The sequence below is a fragment of the Solanum dulcamara genome, chromosome 12 (assembly GCF_947179165.1).
Source record: "Solanum dulcamara chromosome 12, daSolDulc1.2, whole genome shotgun sequence".
Lineage (NCBI taxonomy): Eukaryota > Viridiplantae > Streptophyta > Magnoliopsida > Solanales > Solanaceae > Solanum > Solanum dulcamara.
This window is the reverse complement of record NC_077248.1, coordinates 61,420,785-61,448,669: the sequence shown is the minus strand read 5'-3', so window position 1 is coordinate 61,448,669 and position 27,885 is coordinate 61,420,785. Positions and strand designations below refer to the sequence as shown.

Sequence of the window (27,885 nt, the reverse complement as noted above, 5' to 3'; positions counted from 1 at the left end):
ATTTCTTGTATTAAAAGGACTAAGTCGAGCCAACGTCTTTTCAACAATATCAGCTATATTCTTTCCTTCTTCCAATTCATTCGGAAATAATCTTTCCCCCTTTGAAGATGGAAGATCAAAAATAGGAACTGATGCGGATGACACTTGAAGTGCTTGTTGTCCTAGCAAGTTTGCCCTGTTCCTAGTGATGGATCCCAAACTTTCCATAGTATGATCCAGTATGTTCTCCACTTCAGAGGAAAACTTGGAATCAATAGCCTTAGCAACAATAGTCCTGGAGTCAAACTTTTTAGATTCCATTTAAGTATTCTTGAGGTTTGATGATCGATGTAAAGAGATGAGAGGTAGAGATGGTCCCACTGTGCATGCTAAAATTTGTAAACAACAAATTTTTGAGCCGAGAAAAATAAATAATCAAGACCGAAAAATTGATTTCAAAATGTAGTGCGTGTTACAATCTGTATGATAATCCTCTAATTCTTCAAATAATATGAAATATGTTGAACTTGAATTTGATTTAGAATCAAGGGCTTGAATAACTTGATCTTGAATCTTCGTCTTCAAATTTGGATTTGAATTACTCATCACGAACACTTGTACGGTTATGATGAGTAATAAGTATGAACAAGAAACTTGATCTCGAACTTTTTGTTATTTGCCTTTGTTCTTGAACTTGAACTTGAATTTGATTACTTGAACTTTGTATCTTTGTAGAGAATTTACGACCTTTGATCTACGAGCTCTCTTCTTGCTTCTTGTTCTTCCAATCCATCCCCTTCTGAGAATAATGAGGACCCCTATTTATAGTTGTAGTGAGTGGTATGTGGGTGTGATTTAATTGGTTGGTTTGAACTGACCAATCAGATTTCTTTGGTGAAGAGCCTTAATTTGATTGATCAGAAAATGTCACATATACATGTGACATTATTCTAGTGGCTCATTTAATTTGACTTAGATTGCCACATAGCTTTGACACATGATATGATTTTAGTGGATTATTTAATTTGACTTGGATTGCCATATAATTTTGGCACATGACATAATTTTAATGGCTCATTTAATTTGACCTGGATTGCCACATAACTTTGACACGTGGTATAATTTTAGTGGCTCATTTAATTTGACTTGAATTGCCACATCGTTTGGATTATTTTCTTGAATTTAATATAGTCCAAATTAATTTACGGATTTAAATCCAATATAATTTACAGATTTAAATCCAATATAATTTTAATGTTTACACTAGCCTTCAATCAGAATCATTAATCGATGAGATAAAACACCGATATTTGATGAAAGTTGGCAATGCATCCACTCTCGATTAGTTGCGTGCCAAGTTTTTCTTTGTCGTCCATCTTTTCCTGTAGTTTTCCAGTTCCTCTTCTTTCATTGTCGAGAGTTCATGAAACCACTACTGATATTGCAAATTAATTGCTTTCATCTCCAACTTTAGCTCTGTATCCTCATCTTTCTCGATTAAAGAAGAGAAAGAACCACTTGACAAACTCATGCCTCTTGAAATTCTGTCGATATCTGAATAAGTCATCTCTGAATCCTTTCCATATTGATCATTTGATTGTACGTATTTTGCAGCATCATTGTTGTTTCCCTACATTGCCCATTCATCGTGAAACAAGTACCTGAAATACATCTCCGAAATATTTGTACTACAACTTCTAGGATATCCATCATTAATATGATCATCAGAGCATGCAAATGAATTCGCAGTCTTTATATTAGCATCATTTTCAGACATTAGTACTCTAGAAACAACTGATCCTTGAATTTTTCCATCATCCACAAGTGCCAAGCGAGATGGAGAAGCAAATGTAACATGACGAGAAGTTTCATCTGAATTTCGACCACTATCTTGAGTTTCCATGTTAAAGTCAGAAATAACACCTTGGTGACCTATTATAGACTTGGACGGGCAACCAGTACTCACGTCTGTATGCCACAAACTTGAAGACAGGTTTAGGCTTTCTTGAGGTTGTTTGCTTGGATTTCTCCCTCCATTAGAATGATCACCAGAAGACGGATTCCAAGATGGAAATATCTTCATTATTAGGTAATCAATAAAGTCAGCAATAAAAGCTACATCATGATCAGCTAGCTACAATTGTTCAACCATCTCAGCTGCGATTAAATGTACAGTATCAGTTTCAAGATAGAAAATGAAGTGTATATTTCTTACACTACCTGCGCAATAACCCAATGTTTGGAATAAGAAAGAGGATATCTGATTCCACAATGCTCAAAAAATAACAGATATACTTACCAGCAGGATCTCTAATTCTCAAGGTCAACGAAATTGACTTGGCATCATTCTTCTTCCCCATTAATTTAAATTAACTGGTAAAGTTGCTGCCATGTGACCAGGAGGTCACGGGTTCAAGCCTTGGAAACAGCCTCTGGCAGAAATGCAAGACAAGGCTGCGTACAACAGACCCTTGTGGTCGGACCCTTTCCCGGACCCTGCGCATAGCGGGAGCTTAAGTGCACCGGGCTGCCCTTTTTATTCTGATGGCATCTCCGGAATTCCAAACCTGGAACACTAGGACTTCCACAGCTAGAATCTGTACATATAGATTGGTTAGACTCTATATTCACATCCATGGAATGAGGTAAAGGTTTCGACAAACTCAAGGATCTAGGACATTGCTTGGGTAACTCAATTTGATTATCGACTGACTCCTTCAAGTTTTCAAATTTAAGAAACGGATCTTTCAGGAGGTCCCTGGCTGACAATCTCTCCGATGCTGCAACCAAGCATTTCTTGATGAATGCTTTGACTTCAGAATCAGTAACTTTACTGAGGGAAGCAGGTTTAACGCCCTGATAATGCAAATTTCCTTTAGATATCGACAGAATGACAGAATACAAATTAAAACATCGGTCAAATTATTGAACTTACTGAGCTAACTTTCTTATAAATTTGGGCAGGATTCTTGCACTCGCTGTAAGGGTACTCAAAAGTTATCATTTCCAACATACATATTCTGAAGGAATATATATATCTATTAGTTCATTATACTCTTTATCGTAGAGCTCTGGGGCCATGAATTCAGGGGTCCCTTTGTTGCATAGCAATAAATAAAGTCAGTATTCGAGAAGGAAATCTCGTCTAAAATTGTACTATAAGAAACAGCCATACCAATAACACTCTTGGAAGTTGGCTGCTCCATAATAGTTGCCAATCCAAGATCACCAATCTTGATTTCCCCATGATTTCCATTGACAAAAATATTATCACATTTCAAGTCCCTATGAATGATAGGCGGGTTCTGACTATGGAGATACTCCAAACCTTGAAGAACCTGTCTTGCCCAATTCTTTATAGCCTTCATATCAACACTTTTGTACTTGTTACGATATCTACATCGATGAATACATGATCATTTTAAGAGAACATGATAAGCAAATGAAGAAACTATGACGAAAAACTCACTGCCTCAGGTTCCCAAACTCACTGTCTTCTTCTTGTCATCAATCCACGAATCATATAACTACATTACATTGTCATGTTTCAATTGTCTCAAAAGATGAACTTCTGAATATAATTTTCTCAAACTTTCTGGTGACTGCATTACGTCCTCAATTTTCACTCGGCTCCATGCAACTTCAATACCCTCAAGTAAGTCAAATGCATTGAAGCTGAAAAAAATAGAATTCAAGAACAAGACAAACAACTTAAATTCAGAGATCAAAGTGAAAACCAAAAAAAGAGACAAAGTTAAAGAACATACAGTCTTGAATGCTCCCTTGCCCAATACCTCATTATACTGTAAGAGAAAACAAGAGCAGGTGCTATAAAGGACTGTCAATAGAGATGCAAATGATTAATTAACATTTTTTTATCAAACTTTATTCTTTCCTTCCATCTAGTGAGCAATCACTCCTTTTCTCGAATAGTTTGAAAAACATGTGAAAGATTCAAGATCAGGTCACGGGTTTGAGTCAAATAGACCTTCCCTCTCATCTCAAGGTGAGGCATGCCCCTGATAAAATAAGCCCGGGAAGACCTTTGTCGCAAAAAAAGGTTCCTTCTAAGCTGCTTGGATAGTTCTCTATTGACCTTCCACCATATATATCTTGAATTTTGTCTTTTAAATACTTTGGCTTTGACTCTTTTATATGACCTTTCTTAACTTTAGTTTACATCCTTTTTGAAAGTTTCCCATTTCTTAAACTCTTACCATTTGGCAACTAATGAGAGACAACATGTTTAAACCAAAACCTTTAGAAGTAAAGAAGTCTTGCTAGAAATAAAGGACCAGGGAACAATATTAACAACAAATAATACAGTGATTGAATCAAAGGAGACAACATACAACAATGAATGAAAAAGACTCTAATAACAACAAGCACGAAGAACAACACAAAAATACAATACTCACGGCTAAAGAAACAACAAATATAAATAAAAATAGGAATCTAAGAGTACGAAAATACAAGACTAATATTCGATTATCAACTACCCTTGTATCCTAATTCTCGACCTCCACACCCTCCTATCATGGGTCATATTCTTGATGAGCTGAAGTTGCACCATGTCCTACCTAATTACCTCACCCCAATACTTCTTAGGCCTACATCAACCTCTTCTTAAGCACTCAACGGCCCGCCTCTTGCACCTCCTCACTTGGGCATCTGCACATCTCCTCCTCAAATGCCCGAACCATCACAACTGTACTTTCGGCATTTTATCCTCCACGGGGGTCCCTAAATAACACCATTCCTAATGTTGTCCTTTCTAGTGTACACACACATCCATCTCAGCATCCTCAACTCAGCTACTCTCATCTTCTGGAATGGAAATTCTCGACTTGCCAACACTCCTACCTCATATAAGCATAGTCGGCCTAACCATCACTCTGTAGAACTTACCAGAGCGAGCCTTCATTTTATCCATTCTGCCCTAGTACGATGCGTGACATCTTCTTCAATCTTCCTGGTACCTTGGATACCTGACCCTAGGTACTTGAAACTTGCTCTCAATTTTTTCGAAAAATATTTTCTCTAGCAGAAGTAAGAAAAACAAGCTACACACAACCGGCATTCCATATTGTTTGTCTCCTCTCCACCCTCCGCAATGCACCCCATCTCACCCCCCCCCCCAACCCCTATCCCTACCACCTCACATCCCTATTCCTACTAGATTATATACTAATACTTTGAGAATACTATTTATTTTCTAGAAAAAACATTTTTCTTCTTACCAAACACACCCTAAATCAAAACTTGGATGAGTAATACAGAAATGTAAACAACATTTATGCGTAAAACGAACTATAAATCAGTTGGGATTAGAGAAAATTACTCGAACATATCGTCCATTGGGATCTTTCTCAACATAGTCATCTTGCAAGTAAGGTGGTTGATCATTAGCCCAATCAAAAGATCCACCTTTCTTAATTATACAACATCCTAAAGGGTCCTCATTTCCAATTCCAGCCCCAGAAATCATTCTGTTAAACAACAAGAGAAGACAACAACGATAACGACAACGACGAGGAAAAGGAAGAACAAGAACAGAGACAACCTTACTCAAAGGCAAAAGAGGATTTTTCTTCAAGAAAATGTGACATATTTACATGTCTCAAAAGGCCAGGGAGGAAGAAGAAGAATTGTCGATGGAATCGACACTGAGCATCATTGAGATCGACCCAATTAGTCGAATGAAATATGCAGACTGATGGGGTTCTTGTTGCCATGACCATAATAACATAATTCTCCATTGTACAACCAATTTCTAAAAGTGTTCTTCATTCAAGACATACCCACCTAGCTAATTGATTTTACTCAATTGTGATTGAAAAAAAAAACATCAACAAATTTGGGAAGGTGTTTCTTTTTTTTCAAATGTTCAAAAAGGCAACACTAAGCAAAAATAATAAATCTTGATCAGAAAAAAAAAGGGGATAAACCTAAAAAAATGGAGGTTTGATTTAAGTTGATGTGTTTTTGTATATTCCATAATGTGACGTAAATATAAAAAGAGAAAACAAATTGTAATGGAACAATCATAACGTAAATATAGAAAAAGAAGGATATTAAAAAAGAAAATGCGGTGAACGTGGATCGAACACGTGACCTTCAGATCTTCAGTCTGACGCTCTCCCAACTGAGCTATCCCCGCTCGTTCAACTCAATAGAATAGTTTTATATAAACCTTTGGTAGTTTCTTTTTAAGAGAACATAAATGACCTCTCTGATTTTGCAATGTAGTAATTTATATATGTTGTTATTTTATTTAGATTAAAGAATCTTTTGGTTTAGTACTTAATTATTTAAATTACATTTAAAAGTAAATTAATTTCATTTGATTCGAATTCAATACAATGACATATTCAGTGTAATCCTACAAGTGAGATTTGGGAGGGTGATGTGTATGCAATCTTACTCATGTCTTGAGAAGATATAAATGTTGTTTCTGATAGACTCTCAACTCAAGTAAAGCAATACAAAAATCAAGACTCTCAACTCAAGTAAAACAATACAAAAATCAAGTATACAAAATAAATACAATAGTCAAGAATCCAAATATTGTAACAATGGAAAAGATCGTAGTAATTAAAAACAACAAATTATATGATAATCGAAATCAAGGAGACAATAAAATCAAAAAATAAAATAGTAGAAGAGTAATAAAACAATATTGATACGAAACTAGGCAATACTTGACGACAACTATTAGCCTTGATCTATCCTAGTCTTATCTAATCACATCTATCAAATAATTATTCACCTTACACTACCAAAAAAAAGCATGTTAGCCACGGTATATTAGCCACGGTTTTAAATACCGTGGCAAAATTAAATTAAAAGTTAAAATTCTCTACACATTAATAACTGTGGCTAAATTTTGTGGCCAAAAAAAAGCGGCAAACAAATTTTACTCCCTCCATTTTTTCTATTATTTTCCTCTTATTCCCACACTTTTAATCTTTTCCCTCACTTCACCCAAAATAAACACAAATTCACGCCCAAAATTGAAGTGTGAAGTTCTTCCCATCGGCGCGCAGTGAACTTCATCGGCGAAAACTTGTTGCGATCTTCTTCTCCGGCGAACTTCATCGGCGGCAAAGTGTGAAGTTCTTCAGTAAGTTCCTCTGTTTTCTATGCTCTCTATTTATTTCACAAAGTCCTCTTTGATTCTGCCCTAGTATACTAAAAGGCCGAAATCTTGACAACCCTTTGAATAGTATTGTGGATCAAATACTGGCATTTGTCTAATCTACAACCAATTACCCTTTTCAAAGTCAGATAAAAAGCATCTTCTCTCTGTTGTACTTCATATCAACTTAGTTTAGCTTTAGTTCATTTCCACACTGCATCTTTGATGCAAAAATAGATAGGAGTGATCGGTGTATACATGATTTTCTAAGGAGACAATTTTGTTGTGGGTTTGAGAGTTTCCTTCTCTGTTTTCCTGTAAATATATCAACAGAAAATAGGTTTCACGTTGTTTTAAGCCCTTTTAGCAGACTTTTGTGCAGTTGTTGCTTTTTATGCGAGGGGAGAAGTAAGTATACGATTAAATTCACTGAAAATTTTTCCACTTAAGTTTATAAAAAACTTAGTCCTAATTTTTTATTTGTTCATATCTTCAACAGCTTTAGTCCAACATGATTGACAAGAGTTGGATTGAGAGTCCAATTAGATCGAAAGAATTCTCGGATGGTGTTGTTCAATTTTTAGAATTTGCCTTTTCAAATGCATCTATTAATGGAAAAATTTTATGTCCTTGTATTTTATGTGGATTTTCTATTATGCGCAATAGAGCTGAAGTGTTTAGTCATCTGCTTCAAAGGGGGTTTCCAGAAAAGTATACTTGTTGGCATATGCATGGCGAAAATCGTGCTCAATCGAATGTAGAATCATTACCCCGAGTACATAATGAGCCGGCTAGACACTATCCTATGCATGATATGTTGAATGATGTTTTTGGTGTATTTGATAATAATGAATTTCAAGATTTTAGTCCATCAAATCTACTAAATAATGACAATCCTAAAGGTGATGAAGGTAAGAGTCAAGAAGAGAGAGAGGAAATTAAGAAGTTGTTGGAGGATGGGAATCAAGAACTTTATGATGGTTGTAGAAAATATAGTAAATTGTCATTCATTGTTCATTTTTATCATATTAAGGTCTTATGTGGTGCAACAGATAAATCATTTTCAATGATTCTTGACCTTTTAAAAGATGCTTTTCCCCAAGCGAAACTACCATCATCATTTTATGAGTCAAAAAAGATGATTAAGAAATTAGGTTTGAGCTACAATAAGATTGATGGATGTCCGAACCATTGTATGCTATATTGGGGATCATCAGGGGATGAGAATAGAGATAAATGCAAGGTCTGTAATACTTCCAGGTATATATCAGATGAAAATGGTGTTGGTGCAAATATTGTAATTGATGACCAACATAGAAAGAAGCGAAAGCCAGCAAAAGTGTTGTGGTACTTCCCACTTATACCTAGACTGAAAAGGCTATACATGTGCTCTAAAACTGCAGAACTGTTGAAGTGGCATGCTACAAAAGCTAATCCAGATGGGTTATTACGACATCCTAGAGATGGAAAAACGTGGAAACATTTTGATTCATTCTATCCAGACTTTGCTTCAGAGACTCGTAATGTGCGACTTGCTTTAGCTACGGATGGTTTCAATCCATTTGGAAATCTAAGTTCCAGTGTTAGCATTTGGCCTGTGATGTTATATATTTATAATTATCCTCCATGGTGTTTTATGAAGCAAACTTTTCTTGTCATGTCGATGATAATTCCTGGTCCTAAAATGCCTGGAAATAGCATTGACGTTTACTTGCAACCTCTAATTGCTGAGTTAAAACAATTATGGAATGGTGTAAATGCTTATGATTCCTCAACTAAGGAAATGTTCCAATTGCGTGCTGCATTGATGTGGACCATAAGTGATTTTCCAGGTCTTGATAACTTGTCTGGGTGGAATACACATACATTACTTGCTTGTCCATCATGTAATTATGATACAGATTCTATAAGGCTAAAGTTTGGTAGAAAAAATTGCTTTATGGGACATCGTCGTTTTTTGCCACATGATCACAAATATAGGTACAATAAGAAGTCTTTTAATGGTTTTGAGGAGCATAGACCTGCACCTATCCCACCATCAGGATTAACCTTGTTAAGATAAATTGAGGAGAGTCGAAAGAGGCCTCGTGATGATAGTACAAGTAAGGCTGGCCCAAAACAATGGAAGAAGAAGAGTATCTTCTGGTATTTACCTTATTGGAAGAACCATCTTATTCGTCATTGCCTTGACATGATGCATATAGAGAAGAATGTTTATGACAATGTATTGTTTACAATACTTGGTGACAAAAAAAATCAAAAGACAATTTGCAAGCTCGTAAAGACTTGCAAGTGATGGGAATTAGAGAAAAACTTCATCCATATCCTAATTCTTCTAAGTTTCCTCCATCATGCTTTAACATGAAAAAAGATAAGAAGGATATCTTTCTAAAAGTTTTAAACAATGTGGTGTTTCCGGATAATTACGCATCAAACATTTCAAGATGTGTTGATCTTAAGAAACGCAAGATCTCTAATTTAAAGAGTCACGATTCCCACATTTTGATGGAGCATATTTTGCCAATTGCCTGTAGAAGATCTCTTCCTAAAGAAGTTACTTCAGTGTTGATTGAGTTATGTAACTACTTTAGAGAAATATCAAGCAAGGTTTTGGATGTTAAGCATGTAGAGGATCTCCAGCGACGAATTTGGTTAAATCATGCTAATATGGAAGCAATATTCCCTCCATCTTTCTTCACTATTATGTTTCACCTGGTCATTCACATTGGAGAGGAAGCAATTCTTGTTGGTCCTGTACAAGGTCATTGGATGTACCCTGTAGAAAGGTATATTCTTTGCTTAGTAAGTCTATGTATTTTTAATTTTTTTTAATCTTACGATTTGTTTTAATATTTTGTTAGGGGAATGGGTCATTTTAAATCTTATGTTCGTAACAATTCCGCTACAGAAGGTTGTATAGCTGAAGGTTGCCTTACAGAGGAAAACCTTACTAATTGTTCTAGATATTTTGAGGATGGTGATATTGAAACAAGGTTTAATCGACCAAGGCGTAATGATGATGAAAGTGAAATTAATGCTAGTAGTGAATCTGCTATCTTGTCAAATTTGTTTCCTGCATTGGGCAAGCCTATTGGGGCTATTAAGACTCAATCCATATCTTCCTTGGAAATCATATAAGCTCACCGATATGTATTAACTAATTGTGAATTAGTTGATGTATTTCGAGAGTAAGTTATATTATCTTTCATATTATTCATTTTTTTTAATTCTAATATATATATATATATATATATATATATATATATATATATATATATATCTTGATATATGATTTATAATTACATTCAGAAAATTTAGAATTGAAGTCACTAGGATTCATCATGGCAAAAGAAACTCCTCAAAATTTGTGGAAGAATATGTGCACAAACATTTTCACGAGTGGTTTAAGAAATATGTAAGATCTCAAATATTTCATTCCCTTTTAAACTCACAATCTTATAATTTATATATATCTGTCCTAATATATATTTATAACAAAGGTTGCAAGTCAGAATGGTGTGGAGATTACTCCAGAAATCGAATTGCTTGCAAATGGACCAAATAATATTGTGAGGAGATTCAAGGAGTATAACATTCATGGATTTAAGTTTCGTACTATGTGGAAGGAGCAAGGATTGAAAACACAAAATAGTGGTGTTGTTATGTCTGCTGTTACTAAAAGATTTTCAAATGGTAGAGAATCTATTGAACAATCAAGTGATGACATGTACTATGGTAAATTGATTGACATCATAGAGTTAAATTATTATGGCAAGTTAAAGGTTGTGTTATTCAAATGTCTTTGGGTAGACACTACACTTAAGGGAATCAAGATAGATGAATTTGGAATTACAAGTGTAAACTTTTCCCGTTTGATACACACAGGTGCAAAAGAAACAGATGAACCATTTATACTTGCAACTGATGCTAGAATGGTGTACTATGTTGATGATCCAATTGAAGAAGATTGGTGTTGTGTTTGTCATATGAAGCCGAGAGACATATATGATATGGGAGATGTGGATTTTGTAGATTTAGAGGAGCCATCAATGGAGGACATACCTTTTCGTGAGCAACATTTGGAAAATATTGAAGACTTATCATTAGTCCGAGATATTCGTGATGAACAAGAACAAGACGATTCCAGTAATGATGATTATGAAAGTGACAATAATAGAGATGATGATGATGATGATGGTGATAGTGATGGAGATGATGATGATGGGAGTGAATGAAATGGTGAAGGAATGCGAGATTAGTTCAATTCCCTTGTTATGAAATTGAAGAATTGCACTAAGATTCTAGTCTGCTTGCCTTGTTTTAATTAATTGTGTGTGTTTTGTATCTTTAGTATATTTATCTACTCATATGATAGATATTTTGCATAATCTATTGCATGGATGATTTCCTGTCTTGCTTGCTAGTGACTTGGAATAAAAACTTACATTTTAAGAAATTTTACAGTCTTGTGATCATGAAAAAGCTTTTTTCTGGTATGTGTGCATAATAGGTGCTGATTTTTACTTTAAGCTTGTTTCTTTAAAGTAATCTCTATAGGATAAGTTCCATATGAAGCAAAAACGTAAGAAGTCGGTAAAAGCACGAGGACAACAAGCTGACAACATTAGCATAATTTTTGAAGATCTGCAACAACAATTTAATGAGGATCAACAAGAAAATCAACTTGAAAATGAGAACATAATAACTCCTGCACTTAGTGATAACAACTTAAATTATTCTTCAAGCTCTAATGAAGCCAACATCAAAGAGAAAGAGGAGCCCTTAGTTGTCAAGGTTAAAGGTTAGAAGTAATTTCATATTAGAGTTGATTATTATTTTTTAATCTCTATCTTATTTTGGTATTATTTATTTATTGGCAATAAACGTAACATTTATTGTCAAATTAGCAGATCTATAAGAGACCATATTTTTCTTCTTCAAACTTTTCAAGTTTTATTATTAACAAATCAACTGATTAATGTTGTTTGCTTGTTACAATAATAGATACTTTGACCGGAGAAGTTACTACTCAAAAGATACAACCAGATCGAGTTTGGAACTTGGAAAAAATAAAAAAATAATGGTGGAACTCAATGGAGATGGACAAGGAAGTGATAATGGTTCAAATTTGCTCGTAAGATTTCTTGGCAAACTTTCTCAAAAGTCGATATTTTGCCCCATATCAGTTGAGAGATGGGATAGAATGCCAGAAGCAAAAACACGCCTTCAGTGGCAGATTATTGAGGTAATATATTCTTTCAAGTTACTTTAATTAATGTATCTTTTTTCATTAGATATTGAATTATAAATATAAAAATGTTTGAAGGAGAATTTTGAGTTTGATTATGCGGTTGGAATTAAATGGGTGATGCATTCTCTATGCGAAAGATGGAGGGCCTATAAATATAAGTTAAGATGTGAGCGCTTCTATCCTAACAAAAGTAAGGAAGACATACTTGCTAATCATCCTGCAAGCGTGGATTCTAATGATTGGACTGCTTTTGTTCATCACTATAAAGAGGACAAGATGAAGGTAATTGATCTTCATAATTTTATTCTCTCTTTCTCTTCAATTTTGCTATAGATTTGGTATTATTTTACTGCATTATTTTGGTTTACTACATTCCTTTCTATAATACAACATTATTTAGATTGTGTTCGCCTAAGTAAAGGTCTTAGGAATGTATTGGCTGCATTTTGTGTCCCTAGATTGCATCTCAGCAAGTAAGTAGCATCTTGCAGTAGCAGTGTGCATGATCTTGAGGGCTTCCAGGTTGTTGTACTCCAGTGTTGCTGTGATTGTAGTAGCCAGCAGAAGAAAGTTTGTAATGGAACTCTAGTTGGTTTCTTTATTACTTGCATGCATTATAGGAGGTATCCTGCAATAGAGAGCCCCATTAAGAGTTGTAATTCTGCTGATTCCTGCAAGTCTGCAATCTCCTTGGGTGCTGCATGTTGTTGGAGGTGTTGTGTATTGTGTCTTGTATCCACAAATGTTACTTGATTTAATGTATCTCCAGCTACCTGCAAATGCATAAAACCAAGCCAACCAAACAAAAAACCAATAGGCACAAACAGAAATGGAAATCCCCAAGTTGCTGTGGTTAAGGTATAGTTGTTGTGGATGGACCAATTGTTGAGACTGTAGCTCCTCATGTTCTTACTGGTCTTGAAGCAGTTGTACCTGCACAAAGAGACACACAACAGGGAACAAAAATATAGTACTGTTGTTGCTGCTGCTGTAGCCCATCTGTTGCAGGTATGTGTTGATGTTGCTTTATGTTCTAGTGAGTTGTTGTATGCTGGAGACCTTGTTCTTGGAGATTTCAATTGTGTATTGTACCTGCACAAGTAAAAGAACCAGAGGAAAAGTACCTCTAAGACTTCTGCACAGCAAAAACTGTGCTGTAGTTCTGAATGTCCATTGTGGGCATGTAGTTTTTCCTTGTATGCTGCATGTTGTTGGAGTTGTTGTGTGTTTTGGCTTGTGAACATGTCTCCAAGTGTTACATGCTTTAGTGTACCTCCAGCTATCTGCAAATGCATAGAACCAGGCCAGCAAGACCAAAAACAAACATGCACAAACCTTAAATCGGCTAACTTTTTCAAGGTCGCTCGACTAACGTCTTTGATTGTTCGTTGGAGTTGAAACTTCTTGGGCTTTGCAATTACTATATTTTCTGTTGTCCTGCAACTTTTGGAGGACTTTTCCACAAGTTGGAAGTTCCAAATTGAGACTTGCTCCATCATGAGACTTAAGTCGGCCAACGTTTTTAAGATCGCTCGACTAACGTCTCTACTTATCAATTTGAGTTGAAACTTCTTGGGCTCTACAGGAGGTGTATTTGCTGTAATCTTGCCCAATTTGGAGTTCTTTTGGTGTTGCATGATGTATTTGTTGAGTGTTGGTGGTTACCTCTGGCTTCTGCTGTTGCTGTTAGGTTGCTGCTGCTGATGATTAGTGGCATTCACTTCTGCTGATGTAATGGAGCTTTTGCAATTGATGTTGTTGATTTGATGCAGGTCTATGGTGGGTTGTTGGTCCTTAAACATTGTTCCTGCAAAATTAAAACCAACAAGAAGGGAACTCCTAGAGTTGAATGAGCCTCCACCTGCTGTTGATGTACTGTAGTTGCTCCATGTGCTGCTGTGGAGTTGTTGTATGTATGTAGATGGTAGGTGTTGCATGAATTCCAGGCTTAGCTGCTGCAACACCACCACATGGCTCAAAGTTGCATGATACCTGAACAATGAGACACCCAACAGTAAACAGAATTGGAACTTAAGCTTCCTTTTTGATGGATGTTGAGTGTGGATCCATGTGTGTGATGTTGTGTTGCTGGTCTGGGTTGTTGTTGCTGTATGCTCTTGAGTGTTGTGATAGGTGGAATTTCTTGTTCTTGGAGGGTGCAGATGTGTAGAATACCTGCACAAGGCTTCCACACAAGAGGGCACTCCTACTCTATCTTTTACTTCTAGCATTGTGTTATTATTTCTACTGAAGTAATAAACAAGGGAGACTCTCCCCTTACAATAGGTGATAACTAGGTGGAATAAAGAGTAAAACAAATTACAAATAGATAGTCTATTACACATTTGAGAAATAGTTCAGTCAAGAAGATAATTTGATCTTTTTAGAGTTTTCCTTCTGAAACTTGCCATTCCTAGCTTGTCCATCTTGATGTAGCCCTTTGTTTCCTGTGGTAGCTGCTGGAGGTTGTAGAAGTGTTGTGTATCATTGAACCTGTGGCTGCATTTTGATAAGGTATCTGCAGGATGGTTTGCTTCTCTGAAGATATGTTTGCACTGAAAGAGTTCCAATTGTTGGACCAAAGATTGTAGCTTTGTAGCAATCACTACTTCTACATTTTTGGCCAAAATTTATTGCCTTAAAGACTTTTAAAGAACTGTAATGCTTGACAAATTTTTATGTCGCTACTTTAATGTATAGACATTGCTACTTTGAGTTTATATATTTGGACGAATGTTTGATTATCGCAGACACAAAGTGCACAAAATGCGAGAAACAGAAAAAAACTTAAAGTTTCACATACCGGTGGTAGTAAAAGCAATGCAAGGAGAGGTCGTCAAATGGTAAGTTTCTTTACCTTGAAGTTTATTTGAGAGCAACTCTATTATACAAAATAATGTTCCTTTTGGTGCTTTCAATTGTTCATCTTCACTCAATCCGTCATCTACTAGCCATGTCAGCAATATATCGCCTTAAAATAAATCAAGAACTTCCTAATTTTTGAAGTGTCAAGATTATATGTTATATTATCTCTTTGAAACACAAGTACTTTTCGAATAGACCAAATTGGCTGCAGCCTCAGAGTGGAACAACAATTTTTAACATTTTCTAAATAAAAATTTATTTTTGATAAAAAAATTCACAAAGTCTGATATGGAGCTGTAATTCTTAAATTTTGTTAACTTATGTAGATAAGGAGTATATGAAAAACTCCATAAGTATGCTAATGCCATGAAAATGAAAATATGAGATGCATTTGAATTATAACTTTACAACTTTACCCTTCATTTTGTTTATCTTTAAGCTTTCTTTTTTTTATATGTATCTTGCTATGTTTGTCATCCTATTGCAGTAATGTAAAAGAAGAAGAGTGTTGTTTTCTCTTGTAGGGTGTTCTTTATTGAGACAACTCTTCCTAGAAGATTTTGTATAAATATCGACTTATTAGTTCTTTAAAGAGGGACAAACAGAGGGACAAGCAGAACTCTTGTAGTTCTTTGTTTTGCTTGCATGTTAATTCCATTCTTATTTGAGAGAAACTTTATTATACAAAATAAAATGTGTTGCTTGTTAATTATTTTTATCTATACTTGATTAATGATAGGAGCAAAAATTGGGAAGGCCCGTGTGCCGAAGTGAAGTTGTTTTGTCAACTTTACTGAAAAAGAATGGCAATTATGTTAATGAAGAGGGAAAGATTTTAGCGGTAAGATTTAAATACTTATCTACTTTTTGTGACAGTCTTGGTCTAGAAATGACATCTTTTTATTCTGTTTTAAATATACTTTATTTATCTTCTTAAGTTATGTAACTTTATCCTACACATGGTTTGTTGATCTTTGTGGAAATAACTGAACTACGTGGGTATTTGCCAATGACCACCTGGAAATTTCTTTTAACAGTCGCATTGTGACATTGCATCTGCCTTTTTAGAATATCTAATGGTTTTTATGGTCAGTGTTGGTGCTGCAGTATGTTAGATCTGCTAGCCAATTGAGTTAATCATAATTATTTATCTGTTAAGCTGAGACATAAACATAGCTGAATGTATAGGGAAAAAAGATGATGACCTGGTTAAAGATTTTGTTTGGCTCATTTGATTCATGTAGCTATAACTGAATCATGAAAGAATGATTAGTTTTAGTGGAAAGCGATAGGCAATTCAGCATGTTTTTGAATTAACTGTTTCTCCGGTCTTTGCCATATTAATGATTTATGATTTGTGTTACTAGCTATAGAGATCATCCTATTCCTTTTTTCTTATGTCTTGGTTGTAACACTGCACTTAAATTTTGTATTGAAGTGCCTATAGCAATTCTTGTTTCTCTATAAGTTCAGGAAGTGTTGAATTCTGACTTGGTTGAGCTAAAGTTCTATGTATCTGCACTCTATTTAATTTGAACTCTATGTATCTGCACTCTAGTTGATTTGAACTCCAAGAATGTTGTAGCTTGCATTGAATACAACATGTTGCAGCTTGCATTGAATACAACATGTTGCAGCTCTGTATGTTGCTGCGGTTCAGATGAATGTTTGCAGCTCTGTATGTTGCTGCAGTTCAGATGAATGTTTGCAGCTTCATGATCAACTGCTGACTCTTTCATGTTGTTGCAGGGTGTTGGATGGATCAAATATTGCAACTACTTAGTATCATGTCTTTTATTTTTTTTGTAGGATAAAATATCGGAGCATCTACCTGAAGATCAAGAACGTGCTGCTACTTTAGGTGTTCCGTTGAAGATATTGGCTCATCCTAATGACGCCATTGGAAAAGTGTTTGGAGTTGAACATTCTGGTCGTGTGCGTGGTATAGGTGGTAATGTTTGTCCTTCAACAGCTTTTGGGATGCCTAGACATTCAATTAGTCATGCTAACATCGGTAGTTCCAGTAACATATCTCATCAACGTGTTGAAGACCTAGAGAAACATGTAGAAACCTTGGAAGAGAAGCTGATCGGATATGAAGAGACCAAGGAAAAGCTTGAGGAGACCAAGAAACGGCTTGCGCAAAATGAGAATCACTTGGCAACTCTTCATAGATTTTTACAAGCTAAATTTGGTAGTGAATTGCCTACTTTGAACTTAGATTCTTCATAGTTTATATATATATATATGGTGTTGCTTAAACCTTTTTGCATTTTGATTACACTAGCAGTACTTGTGCTATTAATGAAACTTACATTTTGTTAGTAATATATATATGATGAGTAGACAATTAAAGTAAGGATTTGTGGATTTGTTAGTGTATTATCAGGTTATTGTAGGGAATTAACTGCTAGTTTGTTAAAAAAAAACTACACATTTTGCCACGGTTCAACCGTGGCTACGATTAATGTCCTGCATTTTATTAGGTTAACCGTGGCTACTTAAAATTTTAAATCGTCGCTAATTAATTTTTAAAAATGAAATTTATTTTCTGGCAATTAACTTTACCTACGACTGAACCGTGGCTAATACACACACAAGACCGTGGCTAAATAAATGTTACCACGGACGATAAAACTGCGGCTAATTTACTGGCGACGCCCGTTATAGGCATGCTGACAACCGTGGCTAAGTTACCGTGGCAAAGTTATGGTAGCCACGGTTTGGTTAACATGTAGCCACGGTTTTACGCGTGGCTAATAGCCGTGTTTTTTGTAGTGTTACCTTTATTTTTTCTTATACCCATTATGGACAAACTTCTCACACCTTTTCACTAAGGCGTATGTGCATCTTCTCTAGTTCTCTTCATCCGCCTGAACAATCTCAATCTTGCCTTCATCTTCTTTATCCAAATTCAAATTCAATAGTTGATCAACCTAAGCATTAGTTTTTTTCCCAAAAAAGTATAAGTACATTGCAATGGATGGAGTATTAGTAAAGTAACCCAACCTTCAAATTTAATCTTATAAAAGCCATCTAAACTGTACCCTTTATAGATAATTAAAGCAGGTACGCATGGACTTATTTGGTTTTCTAATTAAAAAGATCTCATTCATAGAAAATACCACGATACTCAAATTCAAGTCATTACCAACTCGCCTAATTTTTATTTGTTATTGAAGAAAAACATTAAATTAAAAGTATAAAATTAAGAGTTATTATAGGAATTAGGAGGGGACTGATCTAGTAGTTGAGTACGATCTTAAAATGGACATATTTTTAGCACTACATATCAAAATGGACCCTTCCTAAAAAATACAGATTCATACGAATAGTAATTTGCTCAAAAATGGGCCAACTTTCCTTACCACCATTAACTTCGACTACTTCTGCTACAAAATAAAGGGAAACTTACATAAATATACAATATTAAAAAAATATTTATCATCTATAGCAATAAAAAAAAATTCACTGAACACTTATAATACATTTATAATACAGTTTTAATACATATTGCAAATAACTATTTATAAAACATATATAATACAAGTTTTATAGATAGATAATACATTTATCACATACTTTAATAGATTTATAATACATTATGTCAATTTCTTACTACACAAACATAATATATATTTTAAAACACTTATAATACATTTATATTGAATGCATAATTCACTTTTAATACAAGTGTAGATTTATCATAATATTGCTATGTATTGCTATAAATTATAATAAATAAAAAATATCGCTAAAATCAGTAATTAATTTTTAAAAAACACTCAATTAAGTAATTTTTCCCAAAAGAAAACACATAATTTAAGGAGTTCGCCCGTAAATGAACGAATTAAATTTTTTAATTAGCTTTTCATGTGAACTTCCTCAATATTAAAATTACATAAAAAATTGAGTACATGAACTTTACTATTTATTTTCTTATAATCAATACTTAAAAAATAGTGAGGTCTACAGGACAACTATTCCTCTTATGATCGGTGCCCATTTCATTACTATGACGCCTAGTACTAGTCGCTTTAGAAGTTTTCAGATATTGATTATTTGCAATAAAATTAAATGGAAAAGGTGACAAATATGACTCATCCACCAATGATTTTTTTTTTTTTGGATTTTCGAACGAAAACTCATGAATTTGAATTACAAGAACAAAAACAACAAATATTAAATTACAATTCTACAAATAAAAAGGTGTTGTGGTGTCAGTCTAATACACTGAAGGTCTCTTGTTCGAGTTTGGGCGACGCCATTCTATTCTTAAATTCTTCACATTTTTCAAAGTATCCAATGTATTTTTTTTTGTATATTTAATGAATGATTAAATACCTTCCAATATTTTATTTTATTTTAAAAAAAAATAAACACCCATCAAAGACCTTTTTGCACAGAACTTCTTGGAGAAGAATATATATTATCAAACATGTTTTTGGAATTCAAGGTTGGAGCCATGATTCAAGTTATGAGTTCAAAAAAATTCAGTAATTTTAATTTAAATATTATATTAAATAAATTATTTAATATATATAATAATTTATTTAGAGTTTTAAAAAATATTATAATTTAAAATTTATAAATTAGAATTTTTGGCTCTACCAGAATAATATAGAAACACCGATAAAGGAACTGAAAGAAAAGTAAAAGAAAAATATTAGGTATTATTAGTTGAAGCTGGTAGGTTCATTTTTATTTAATAATAACTACATTTTTACTTTGTTTACCATAACATAAATAAGATTTAAATAAGATAAAATATTAATTTTAAAGTCTTAAATATTAGGACTTTTAATATAATTCAAATAAGGAAATATTAGAAGTTCTACTTTTAATATAGTTCAAATAAGAAAATATTAGGAGTTCTTACTTATTACAAATAAGTAAAGACTAAATAGCTATAACTTTAATTAATTTCAAAATCTTAAATATTAATATAATCATCAAATGACAATTATTAATAGTTAATTTAGTATACTTGTGTTACACGTGAATTTACGTCTATTAATAAAAAATAAATAAAATAAGAAGAAATTACGCGTAATAATAACTGACATCGAGATAAATGCAACATTTGCTTAACTAAAAATATTAATATCATTACATTGATACAATAGTTGAATTCAAAGTAATTGAGTGTCTTTTGAACCTGCACAGACAAATTATTTTAGTTAAGTTAGTTGTATAGTATTTGTAACTTTAGATATTTCATGGTATAAAATAGTGATGTATTATGTTGTATTTGATCTATACAGGTAGTGACTATACCATTTACATATCGAATAGGGACAAGTCATTTTTTGGTGTTGAATTGGATCAGGAAGAATAAGTTGTTTATCTTAGTTGAATTTTGGGAATGAATACATGCTTAAAAGTGCTCTAGATTTTCTTATATTATAGACCCGAGATATTTAAAACTTTTTCTTTTAGGTATAATTTGTGTATCGATCTTTACTTCCACAATCGCTTTATGTGTGACGCCACTTACTTACACTTCAAATACTTTATTTTAGTCCTACTTAATCTTTAAATAATATGATATATATACACAATTTTTTTAAGGAAAAATATACCATTAAATTATAAAATTAAGGGATTAATAGAAGAATGACTGGTGTAGTCCACCTCACAATCTGATTACAAGCACGAGATGGAAAAAAAGTGACAGATCAAAGCAATAATGGCAACCATATAAAAAGGAGTGGCTTTGATCTGTTTTCTTTTCCTTCGCGCTTAATTTATTATGTCAAAAAAATTAAATTATCATCTTAAAATTATTTTCATTTCTCGAATCTAGTCCCCTTTTTATTCCCCAAATGTTTTGAACGAAATTTGAAAATTATCTTTTACTTAATCAAAATTTACAATTACTAGTCGCTTTTTCAGAATGCTTTATCATAATTTATGGAGTATTTTCACTTTGTGATGACTTTTTTATTTTAAATTTTTTTTTCGATCTATTTTGAAATGTTTGGTCGAGAGATGAGATCCTATGAAAAATAACTTTTCTATCTCTTAAGGTAAAGATAAAATCTGCGTACAATACTATCCTTCCATATCATATTTATGATATTACACTAAATATATTGTTATTGTTTTGCCAATTATCAAGAAAAGGAAAAATGAAACAAAGGCGAGGCAATGGCCTAGAACTAGCAAGTATAGTAACATATAACAAATTCTCTGAATAACGCAAGCAACAATAAAACAAAAAGCAAATTATAACCATATATAGGAGGAATATTGTTGACGTAGTGTGACTATCTCGTCTAAATTTAATGTAATCTATTAGAAAGAGCATATTTTATTTACGTAATGAGATTTCAACTCAAGAGTTTTCCTTTCTTGAATACCATATTAATGAAGTTGTATGATGACTATCTCATCTAAAAATTTAAATGATCAGAAAGAGAAAATGATATTTACATAATTGAGAGTAAAACGAACAAGAAAAACGTTGTTATGATCCAAACATTACAAACACTTGTCAAAGAGTAAAGTGAAGAACGAGGAAACTAGATCTATCTTCTATCTAGTTCCAAACAAATTAATGATCAAAGCATGTCCAATGATAGAAAAATAATATAACAAAAAAAAAAAAACAAGAGTTACAAAGTGAGATTTTTGCACAATATTTTCTTTCAATTCCTTTACCATGATCCTCCTCCACCTAACATTCCATCATTCCAATATCCAACACTTGATGAATTCTCCTGCCCCTTACTCTCATTATTATTATTATTATGATTTTCAGCTGAAAATTGCTTATTCAAGCATCCAAATGGGAACATCATTTTTGCATCATTTTCTTGAACTCCACTTGATGTGTACAGCGCGTTTAAATCTGGTGGTGGTGGTGATGATGTGATAAATGCACTTAACCTTCTTGAGGCAATTCCGGTTCTAAGAAGATCCAGAGCTGAAACTGGAGTAGTAGTATTTGAAGTTGAAGTTGAGAATTGATCGATTCCACTATTTTCCTTATCCATTTTAGGAAATTCAAGAAATTGAGGCACGCCCCGAAAGTAATTATTATGATCATGTATAATTGATGGGAACCCTAGATTAAGATCTTGGTTACTTCCAAGATTAAGATTATAATTAGGGTTTTGAAGAGCACCAAGACTTGGATTAGGGTTTAGATCAGGAAGCTTTTGGGAAGATGATATTGATGATGATGATGATAAAGATGAACATCTTCTGTTCTTCCTTGAACCACCTCCAACTGGAACATTTCTTAGTGTACCACCTTCTGTCCAATACCTATTGATGAGATACAATGCAGTAACGAATTCAGAAATTCATATAAGTAGATCAATTTGGAAAAAAAGGAAAAAAAAAGCTATAATATCACACTTAAAAGTAATTTTTGAACCACCTTTACAGCTAAACTAAAATCTTTCTCTTTATCAAGGAAATTCAACAGTATATATGTAAATAAAAATATATTCTTATGTTATTTACCTAGTAAAATTTTCTGGCAAAGGAATTCAATTGAGCCCCATTGCCACAAGGTACAAACAAGCGCTCCCACTATTATAATTCAATAATTAGAAAAAAATCTCTAGTAATTTAAATTTTTAGGTGAAACGATCACACACTTCAGTCATACCTTCTACAAGTCTTGCAGAAGTATCTTGGTTGAGTAAGACTATAGTTGTTGTAGTAACAAAATTTGGTATTTGTTGAATTGCACCTTGGACAATTTATGGCTTGATCTTTTTGTGGCCTGACCTTTTTCTCCATTGTAGAAGATGTTCTTGAACATGTAACATTAGGTGGAGCTATTTGTGCAGCCATATTGGATGTTACAAGTCCTATATCCTGAAAATTACACAATCACAAAAAGTGAAACCAAAAGATGGATAAATACTTTAATTTCACCTATTTTGAAATTAAATTAAAGGAAACTGAAAAGTGGACAAATAATAATTACCAAGAACAACTTTTTCCTAAGCTTTATCTCCTATCATGTGTAATAAATGGGGGACTAAGAAAAAGTGCACTATTTTCATGTGTACAGGATTATGAACTTAGATTGAAAAATAAAAATTCAAATTGATGAAATTCATATGCTTCACTTTGGAACATCATTTCAAAAAGATAAAATTATCTAACAAGAAAAAAGAGATGTTGAGCAAGAATTCATATATCCACAAGAAGTTCAATCTTTTATTTTCTTTCGAAAAAGCAAGTAATTTAATGAGCTTAATTTTGTACCAACCTGTGTCCATTGAGTAGTAGTATCCATAAAAGGTAAGAGAAGAAAAGATATAAGATGATGTCCTCTCAAGAACAAAAAAGATCACCTGCTTTGTCTGGAGTTGTCCTTAGTTTAAAGGAAGAAAGAATGTTTTTGAGTTGTTTGTGAGTTGGCTTTTATGGGGTTGGTTTACTTTTTGACTACACCTTGTGAAATCAGTATACTTTATTGTTATTTTGGGTGTGAAATTTCCTCAATCTTATTTTAAGCCTGGTGAGTGGAATTATGAATGGATGCCCTATGGTGGGTTTCTACTTTTTGACCCTATGATGGGGGTCTTCTGATTCTCAATCTTCTTTTGTTATTTCATTTTTTGCTTCTCTTTTCTCTTATTTATATAATATAATATAATATATATAAGTGTATTGTCAAAATTGTTTTCAATTATGTGGAAAAAACTCCTCTTACAGGAGCAAAAAATTCCAGCCTACTTTGTAAGATTCTTTTCTCAATTACCACTAAATTTGAATTATACTTTTAAATTACAACTTAATAACCTAGGAAGTAACTATTATAGCCCCCCCCCCCCCCCCCAATAATTCTTCATAATTATAGTTCTCTTCTTTCAAGGTTCTAGCCAGTTAAAAAAGCCCTTACAATTCAAAACAACACCTATTACGAATTCATAAGAATATCAAAATTACAATTTAAGCTCAACAAATCAATTGACAACAAGAAGCGTTATGATAAATTTGGATAAGAAGTGGTTCTGTTTTCGTTGCTAGTTGACTCTCTCTGATACACACAAAAGACACACTGAATATTCTTTGTGCGCTCTCTTCTCTCTATGTGTGGATATCTTCAATAATATCAATCAGACAGTATATATAGGATTAAATGACTATATCTTGTTTCCCCAATTCAATATGAATTAGTTTAAGAATCCAAGAATCTAATTCAAGCTTGACTTAATTTTCATCTTTCTTTTACGCGTGGACCTCCTATTTCCAAAGGTAATTCCTTGTGTGAAAACATACTAATGATTCCATTTTTTTCTTTACTTTATTGAATTAGTCGTAATCTTAAATAATTCATCAAGAGATTATTATAATCATTTGAAATCTTCTTTGCCATCGATCAATTATCTTTTTCCAGTTTATAGTAAAAGGAGCTGGTTCCTTCACTTCTTGTAATGTACTCTTGATAACATTTTTTATAGTAGACATGTTAAGAAACTGATTCTTAGTAGTTTTTTGTCATAATCACTATCGGTCCTTATTTGAGACATGTATCATATCCGATTCTTGCATATATTGGTTATCTTTGTTAATTAGCAAAACTTCACATTATTAGCTTAGCTTATAGGTCTTTAGCTCGTGACTCTCCCTAACTCATAACTCTCTTGCTCATAGCTCTTTGATAATTAACTTTGCAAAAAATACATAATTAATTAAACATATATAGCTAGTGTATCTACTTTTTTAAAATTTAAATATGGAGCTTCAAGCTCCTTTTAATAACTTCAATAAATCTGTACATAAATTAGGCCAACGACCCAAAATTAAATCAAACAAATCTGTAATGGATATGGTGTGTAGTAGAATTGAAAGGGCTCTGGGAAATAATGAATGAATGATGAAGTGGGGACATTTGACATTAGAGTATGATCTGCCATATATTTCAGACCATTTCCCTATGATATTACTCGTGCATAGTAGACAACAACAAGTGAAGGTACCATTTAGGTTCTTTAATACTTGGGCTGATCACAAAAATTTTAACTACATTCTGTAGCAGATTTAGCACTCAAGATCACCAAAAATGAGCATGAAGGAAGTATGGAACAAATTGAAGTCTCTGAAACCTAGGCTCAAAAAGCTGAATACTGAAACCTATAAGCCTATTACACAGAAAATGGAGCAAGCTAGAAGTGAGCTAACATTCTCTCTCTCTAAAAATGCTGTCGGCGTAAGTTCACTTACCTATGCCGGTGTGAAAGCCATGGTCAGGGGTAGAGGTAAGGGACGGAGGCAAGCTCGTTGAAAGGGATGACCGAGGAAGGAGGTTATAGCTACATTTGGAAGCTCAGTAGGGGCTCGTGTGTCAGCTGTAGAAGAGATGTGTGTGAATAAGGGAGCACAAACCCCAACTATGCTAGATCCAGAAGGAGGTGGAACTTCTCTAACCTTACACGAAAAGGCTAGGAGATTGCAATTGACTACACCGCTAGGAGGCAGTATGGAGGTTCAAAAAAGTGCTGATTCAGGTTTATCAGGAAAGGAAGCTACAGATCTTAATGAAAACATAACTGAAACAGAGAAGGTAGCTATAATGGTTGAACCTTGGATGAATTTGTTCAAGCAAAATAGAGCTACTAGAGGTGGTATTGACCTAAGCTATATTCCCCCTCAGTTAATAGAAGACAAACTGGTTATTCAATTAGAGAAGGAGGAGGTGGAGTTTGAAGCAGAGAAATGGAAAAGATCTCTAATCGTGTATTCTATTGGGAAGTGCCCAGGTTATAATGCTATGGCGAGATTTGTGAGTCAAAATTGGAATGAGGTTGAGACAAACATCTTCATGCATGAAGAAGGGTATTTCATAGTCAGATTTAATACATCGGCAGACATGCAAGCAATTTTGATAAATGGGACTTATACTTTTAATTACCGACCTCTTATCATCAAACCATGAAGTGCTAAATTTGAGTTTAGTAAGGAGTTCCCAACTCAGATTCCACTTTGGGTGACATTCCCAAATCTACTTCTGAGCTGCTGGGGGTGTAATTCACTGAGTAGAATTGGTAGCTCGATTGGTAATCCTATACATGCAGATGAGTGCACTACCAAACAAATCAGGGTGTCTTGTGCTTGAATGTTGATAGAAGTTGATGTAACTAAGAAGCTGCCAGATAAAATTCATGTAATGAACCCTAGTGGTAGAGTTTTTACTCAAACTGTCACTTATGACTGGAGGCCCATGTTCTGTGAAGTATGCCAAGTCATTGGGCACAAATATGATCCTTAATCCAGGTATCCTAAGCTTAGGAGAAGAAACGAGTATGTAGAAGTTAAAACAACAATAGGTACATAAACTGTTAGATAAGGAGATTACTCATTCTGCTGAGAAAATAATGATGGAGTAAAGATGTTGGCTTTTAATATTCATTGACAAAAAGAGTGATTTGAATTAATACTATATATGTATTTTATTAAGTTTTAAAAGATCAAAAGAATTGAGTTTAAATGAATTTGATTCTTTGGATTAAATGATGTTTTGAGTAAGATGTTTTGATGAGATGTAAATGATGTTTTTGAAATATAATGATTGATGAAGAGGTAATGAGATGAGTTTGATGCTTTAAATTAAATTCCAATGAGACTAGATGATGAGGTTAATATGAACACATATTTTGGGAGTAGTATTGAGTATCGAGCTGGATAAGAGTTTAATTGACTCAAACCCCAGAACTACATAGCCAGCGTTGGATGGAGGCTATGCCTCTTAAGTCCCAAAATGAGGACTTTGATGATTGGATCCAAGATGGTGATGTCCTTTACCCTGACAAGGTATTAGAGAGTCATAATGCTTTTGTATATAATGTGGAGTCTAAACTTGGGAACATCTTCATTGAAGTTTATTTATGTGACACCTTTCTTTACTACTTGTTAGCATATGATGATGCTCAAGCTTTTGAGTAGAATATGTTGTTAGAAGATAAGAGTGCCAACCTACCAAATATTGGTGTACTTAACTCATGTTCATGGATTTTCTTTCCATTTGACCCTATCAATGGAGTTGAATTATGGCTCTTGTGTAGTGATGCTTGGTCAAGATGACAAGTAAAATTTGGTTGAATTTGCTGGAACCTTTCCCTGTGATGGAAAGTCCTTCTTAATGGTTTACAATACACTTGAGAGGCCTATGTTGTGTATGGGCAAGGGTAGTTTTCTTATCCCTTTTCTTTACTACCTCATTGTGTATGATGTTATTCATGATCTTGTTGACTATGCATCTTATGGGGATGGGAGTTTTTTGTCAAGAAAAAGTTAGATTTATCCTAAATTCATCATGTTGTCTTTGTGTGCTCCATCTTATAATGTAATGAGTGCTAATATCCTTGAACCTAGTTGTGATCTTGAATATAGGTACACCTTAGATGACCCCAATGTGCATGACACATTTCTCTAATAGCTCTGTGCATATGATGAGTCTCATACTTTTCTTAGATGTGCTTTGCATGTAGATGGGATTTTCATTAAGGTCTTAAACTCCCAACTGAGTAAGCATTTCTTCTTCTTATTATTTTAAAACTTGTATTACATATTGATATTGAGTTCTGAGCCGAATCTTTCTGAGGGGAGTTTTTTGATATTTGTCCTTAATTTCCTACCATTTTACATACTCGTACATTGCACGTACTGACTTCATTCAACCTGC

The 27,885-nt window shown here is 33.8% G+C and overlaps 3 protein-coding genes, 1 non-coding gene and 1 pseudogene across 5 annotated transcripts; 1 reads left to right on the top strand and 4 right to left on the bottom strand.

Moving 5' to 3' along the window:
* Window positions 1–1,095: 1,095 nt before the first annotated feature.
* Window positions 1,096–3,375, bottom strand: LOC129877706 (probable serine/threonine-protein kinase WNK4; annotated as a pseudogene).
* LOC129877705 (probable serine/threonine-protein kinase WNK4) lies at window positions 3,343–5,922 on the bottom strand. The gene is made up of 3 exons (XM_055953234.1): window positions 5,321–5,922; window positions 3,747–3,782; window positions 3,343–3,654 (listed from the first exon to the last, which is right to left on the bottom strand). Exons 1-3 carry the CDS (start codon window positions 5,383–5,385, stop codon window positions 3,507–3,509), a joined length of 249 nt encoding a protein of 82 aa, XP_055809209.1. The 5' UTR covers window positions 5,386–5,922; the 3' UTR covers window positions 3,343–3,506.
* A 144-nt stretch (window positions 5,923–6,066) lies between these two features.
* Window positions 6,067–6,139, bottom strand: TRNAF-GAA (transfer RNA phenylalanine (anticodon GAA)). The gene has a single exon. It is a non-coding gene; the product is annotated as a tRNA-Phe (tRNA).
* Window positions 6,140–7,628: 1,489 nt separating this feature from the next.
* Window positions 7,629–9,179, top strand: LOC129875817 (uncharacterized). The gene has a single exon (XM_055951047.1). It carries the CDS (start codon window positions 7,629–7,631, stop codon window positions 9,177–9,179), a length of 1,551 nt encoding a protein of 516 aa, XP_055807022.1.
* A 12,462-nt stretch (window positions 9,180–21,641) lies between these two features.
* On the bottom strand, window positions 21,642–23,791 carry LOC129876536 (dof zinc finger protein DOF2.5-like). 2 transcript variants are annotated; one of them, XM_055951992.1, is made up of 3 exons: window positions 23,467–23,791; window positions 22,855–23,066; window positions 21,642–22,505 (listed from the first exon to the last, which is right to left on the bottom strand). In XM_055951992.1, the coding sequence occupies exons 1-3, from the start codon at window positions 23,491–23,493 to the stop codon at window positions 21,893–21,895; spliced, it is 852 nt and encodes a 283-aa protein (XP_055807967.1). In that variant the 5' UTR covers window positions 23,494–23,791; the 3' UTR covers window positions 21,642–21,892. The 2 variants fall into 2 exon arrangements, with proteins under 2 accessions (XP_055807967.1, XP_055807968.1); XM_055951993.1 differs by lacking the exon at window positions 23,467–23,791 and adding an exon at window positions 23,179–23,345.
* Between the last annotated feature and the right edge of the window lie 4,094 nt (window positions 23,792–27,885).

Excerpts from the sequence above, each read along its gene's own strand:
- LOC129877705 (XM_055953234.1), bottom strand. The coding sequence starts at position 5,385 with ATGATCAACCACCTTACTTGCAAGATGACTATGTTGAGAAAGATCCCA. Across the intron at positions 3,783-5,320 it reads CCAATGGACGATATGTTCGA|TATAATGAGGTATTGGGCAA; the intron begins GTAATTTTCTCT and ends TTTCTCTTACAG. Across the intron at positions 3,655-3,746 it reads GCAAGGGAGCATTCAAGACT|CTTCAATGCATTTGACTTAC; the intron begins GTATGTTCTTTA and ends TATTTTTTTCAG.
- LOC129875817 (XM_055951047.1), top strand. The coding sequence starts at position 7,629 with ATGATTGACAAGAGTTGGATTGAGAGTCCAATTAGATCGAAAGAATTC.
- LOC129876536 (XM_055951992.1), bottom strand. The coding sequence starts at position 23,493 with ATGGATACTACTACTCAATGGACACAG. Across the intron at positions 23,067-23,466 it reads CTACTACTCAATGGACACAG|GATATAGGACTTGTAACATC; the intron begins GTTGGTACAAAA and ends TGTAATTTTCAG. Across the intron at positions 22,506-22,854 it reads TTCTGCAAGACTTGTAGAAG|GTATTGGACAGAAGGTGGTA; the intron begins GTATGACTGAAG and ends TCTCATCAATAG.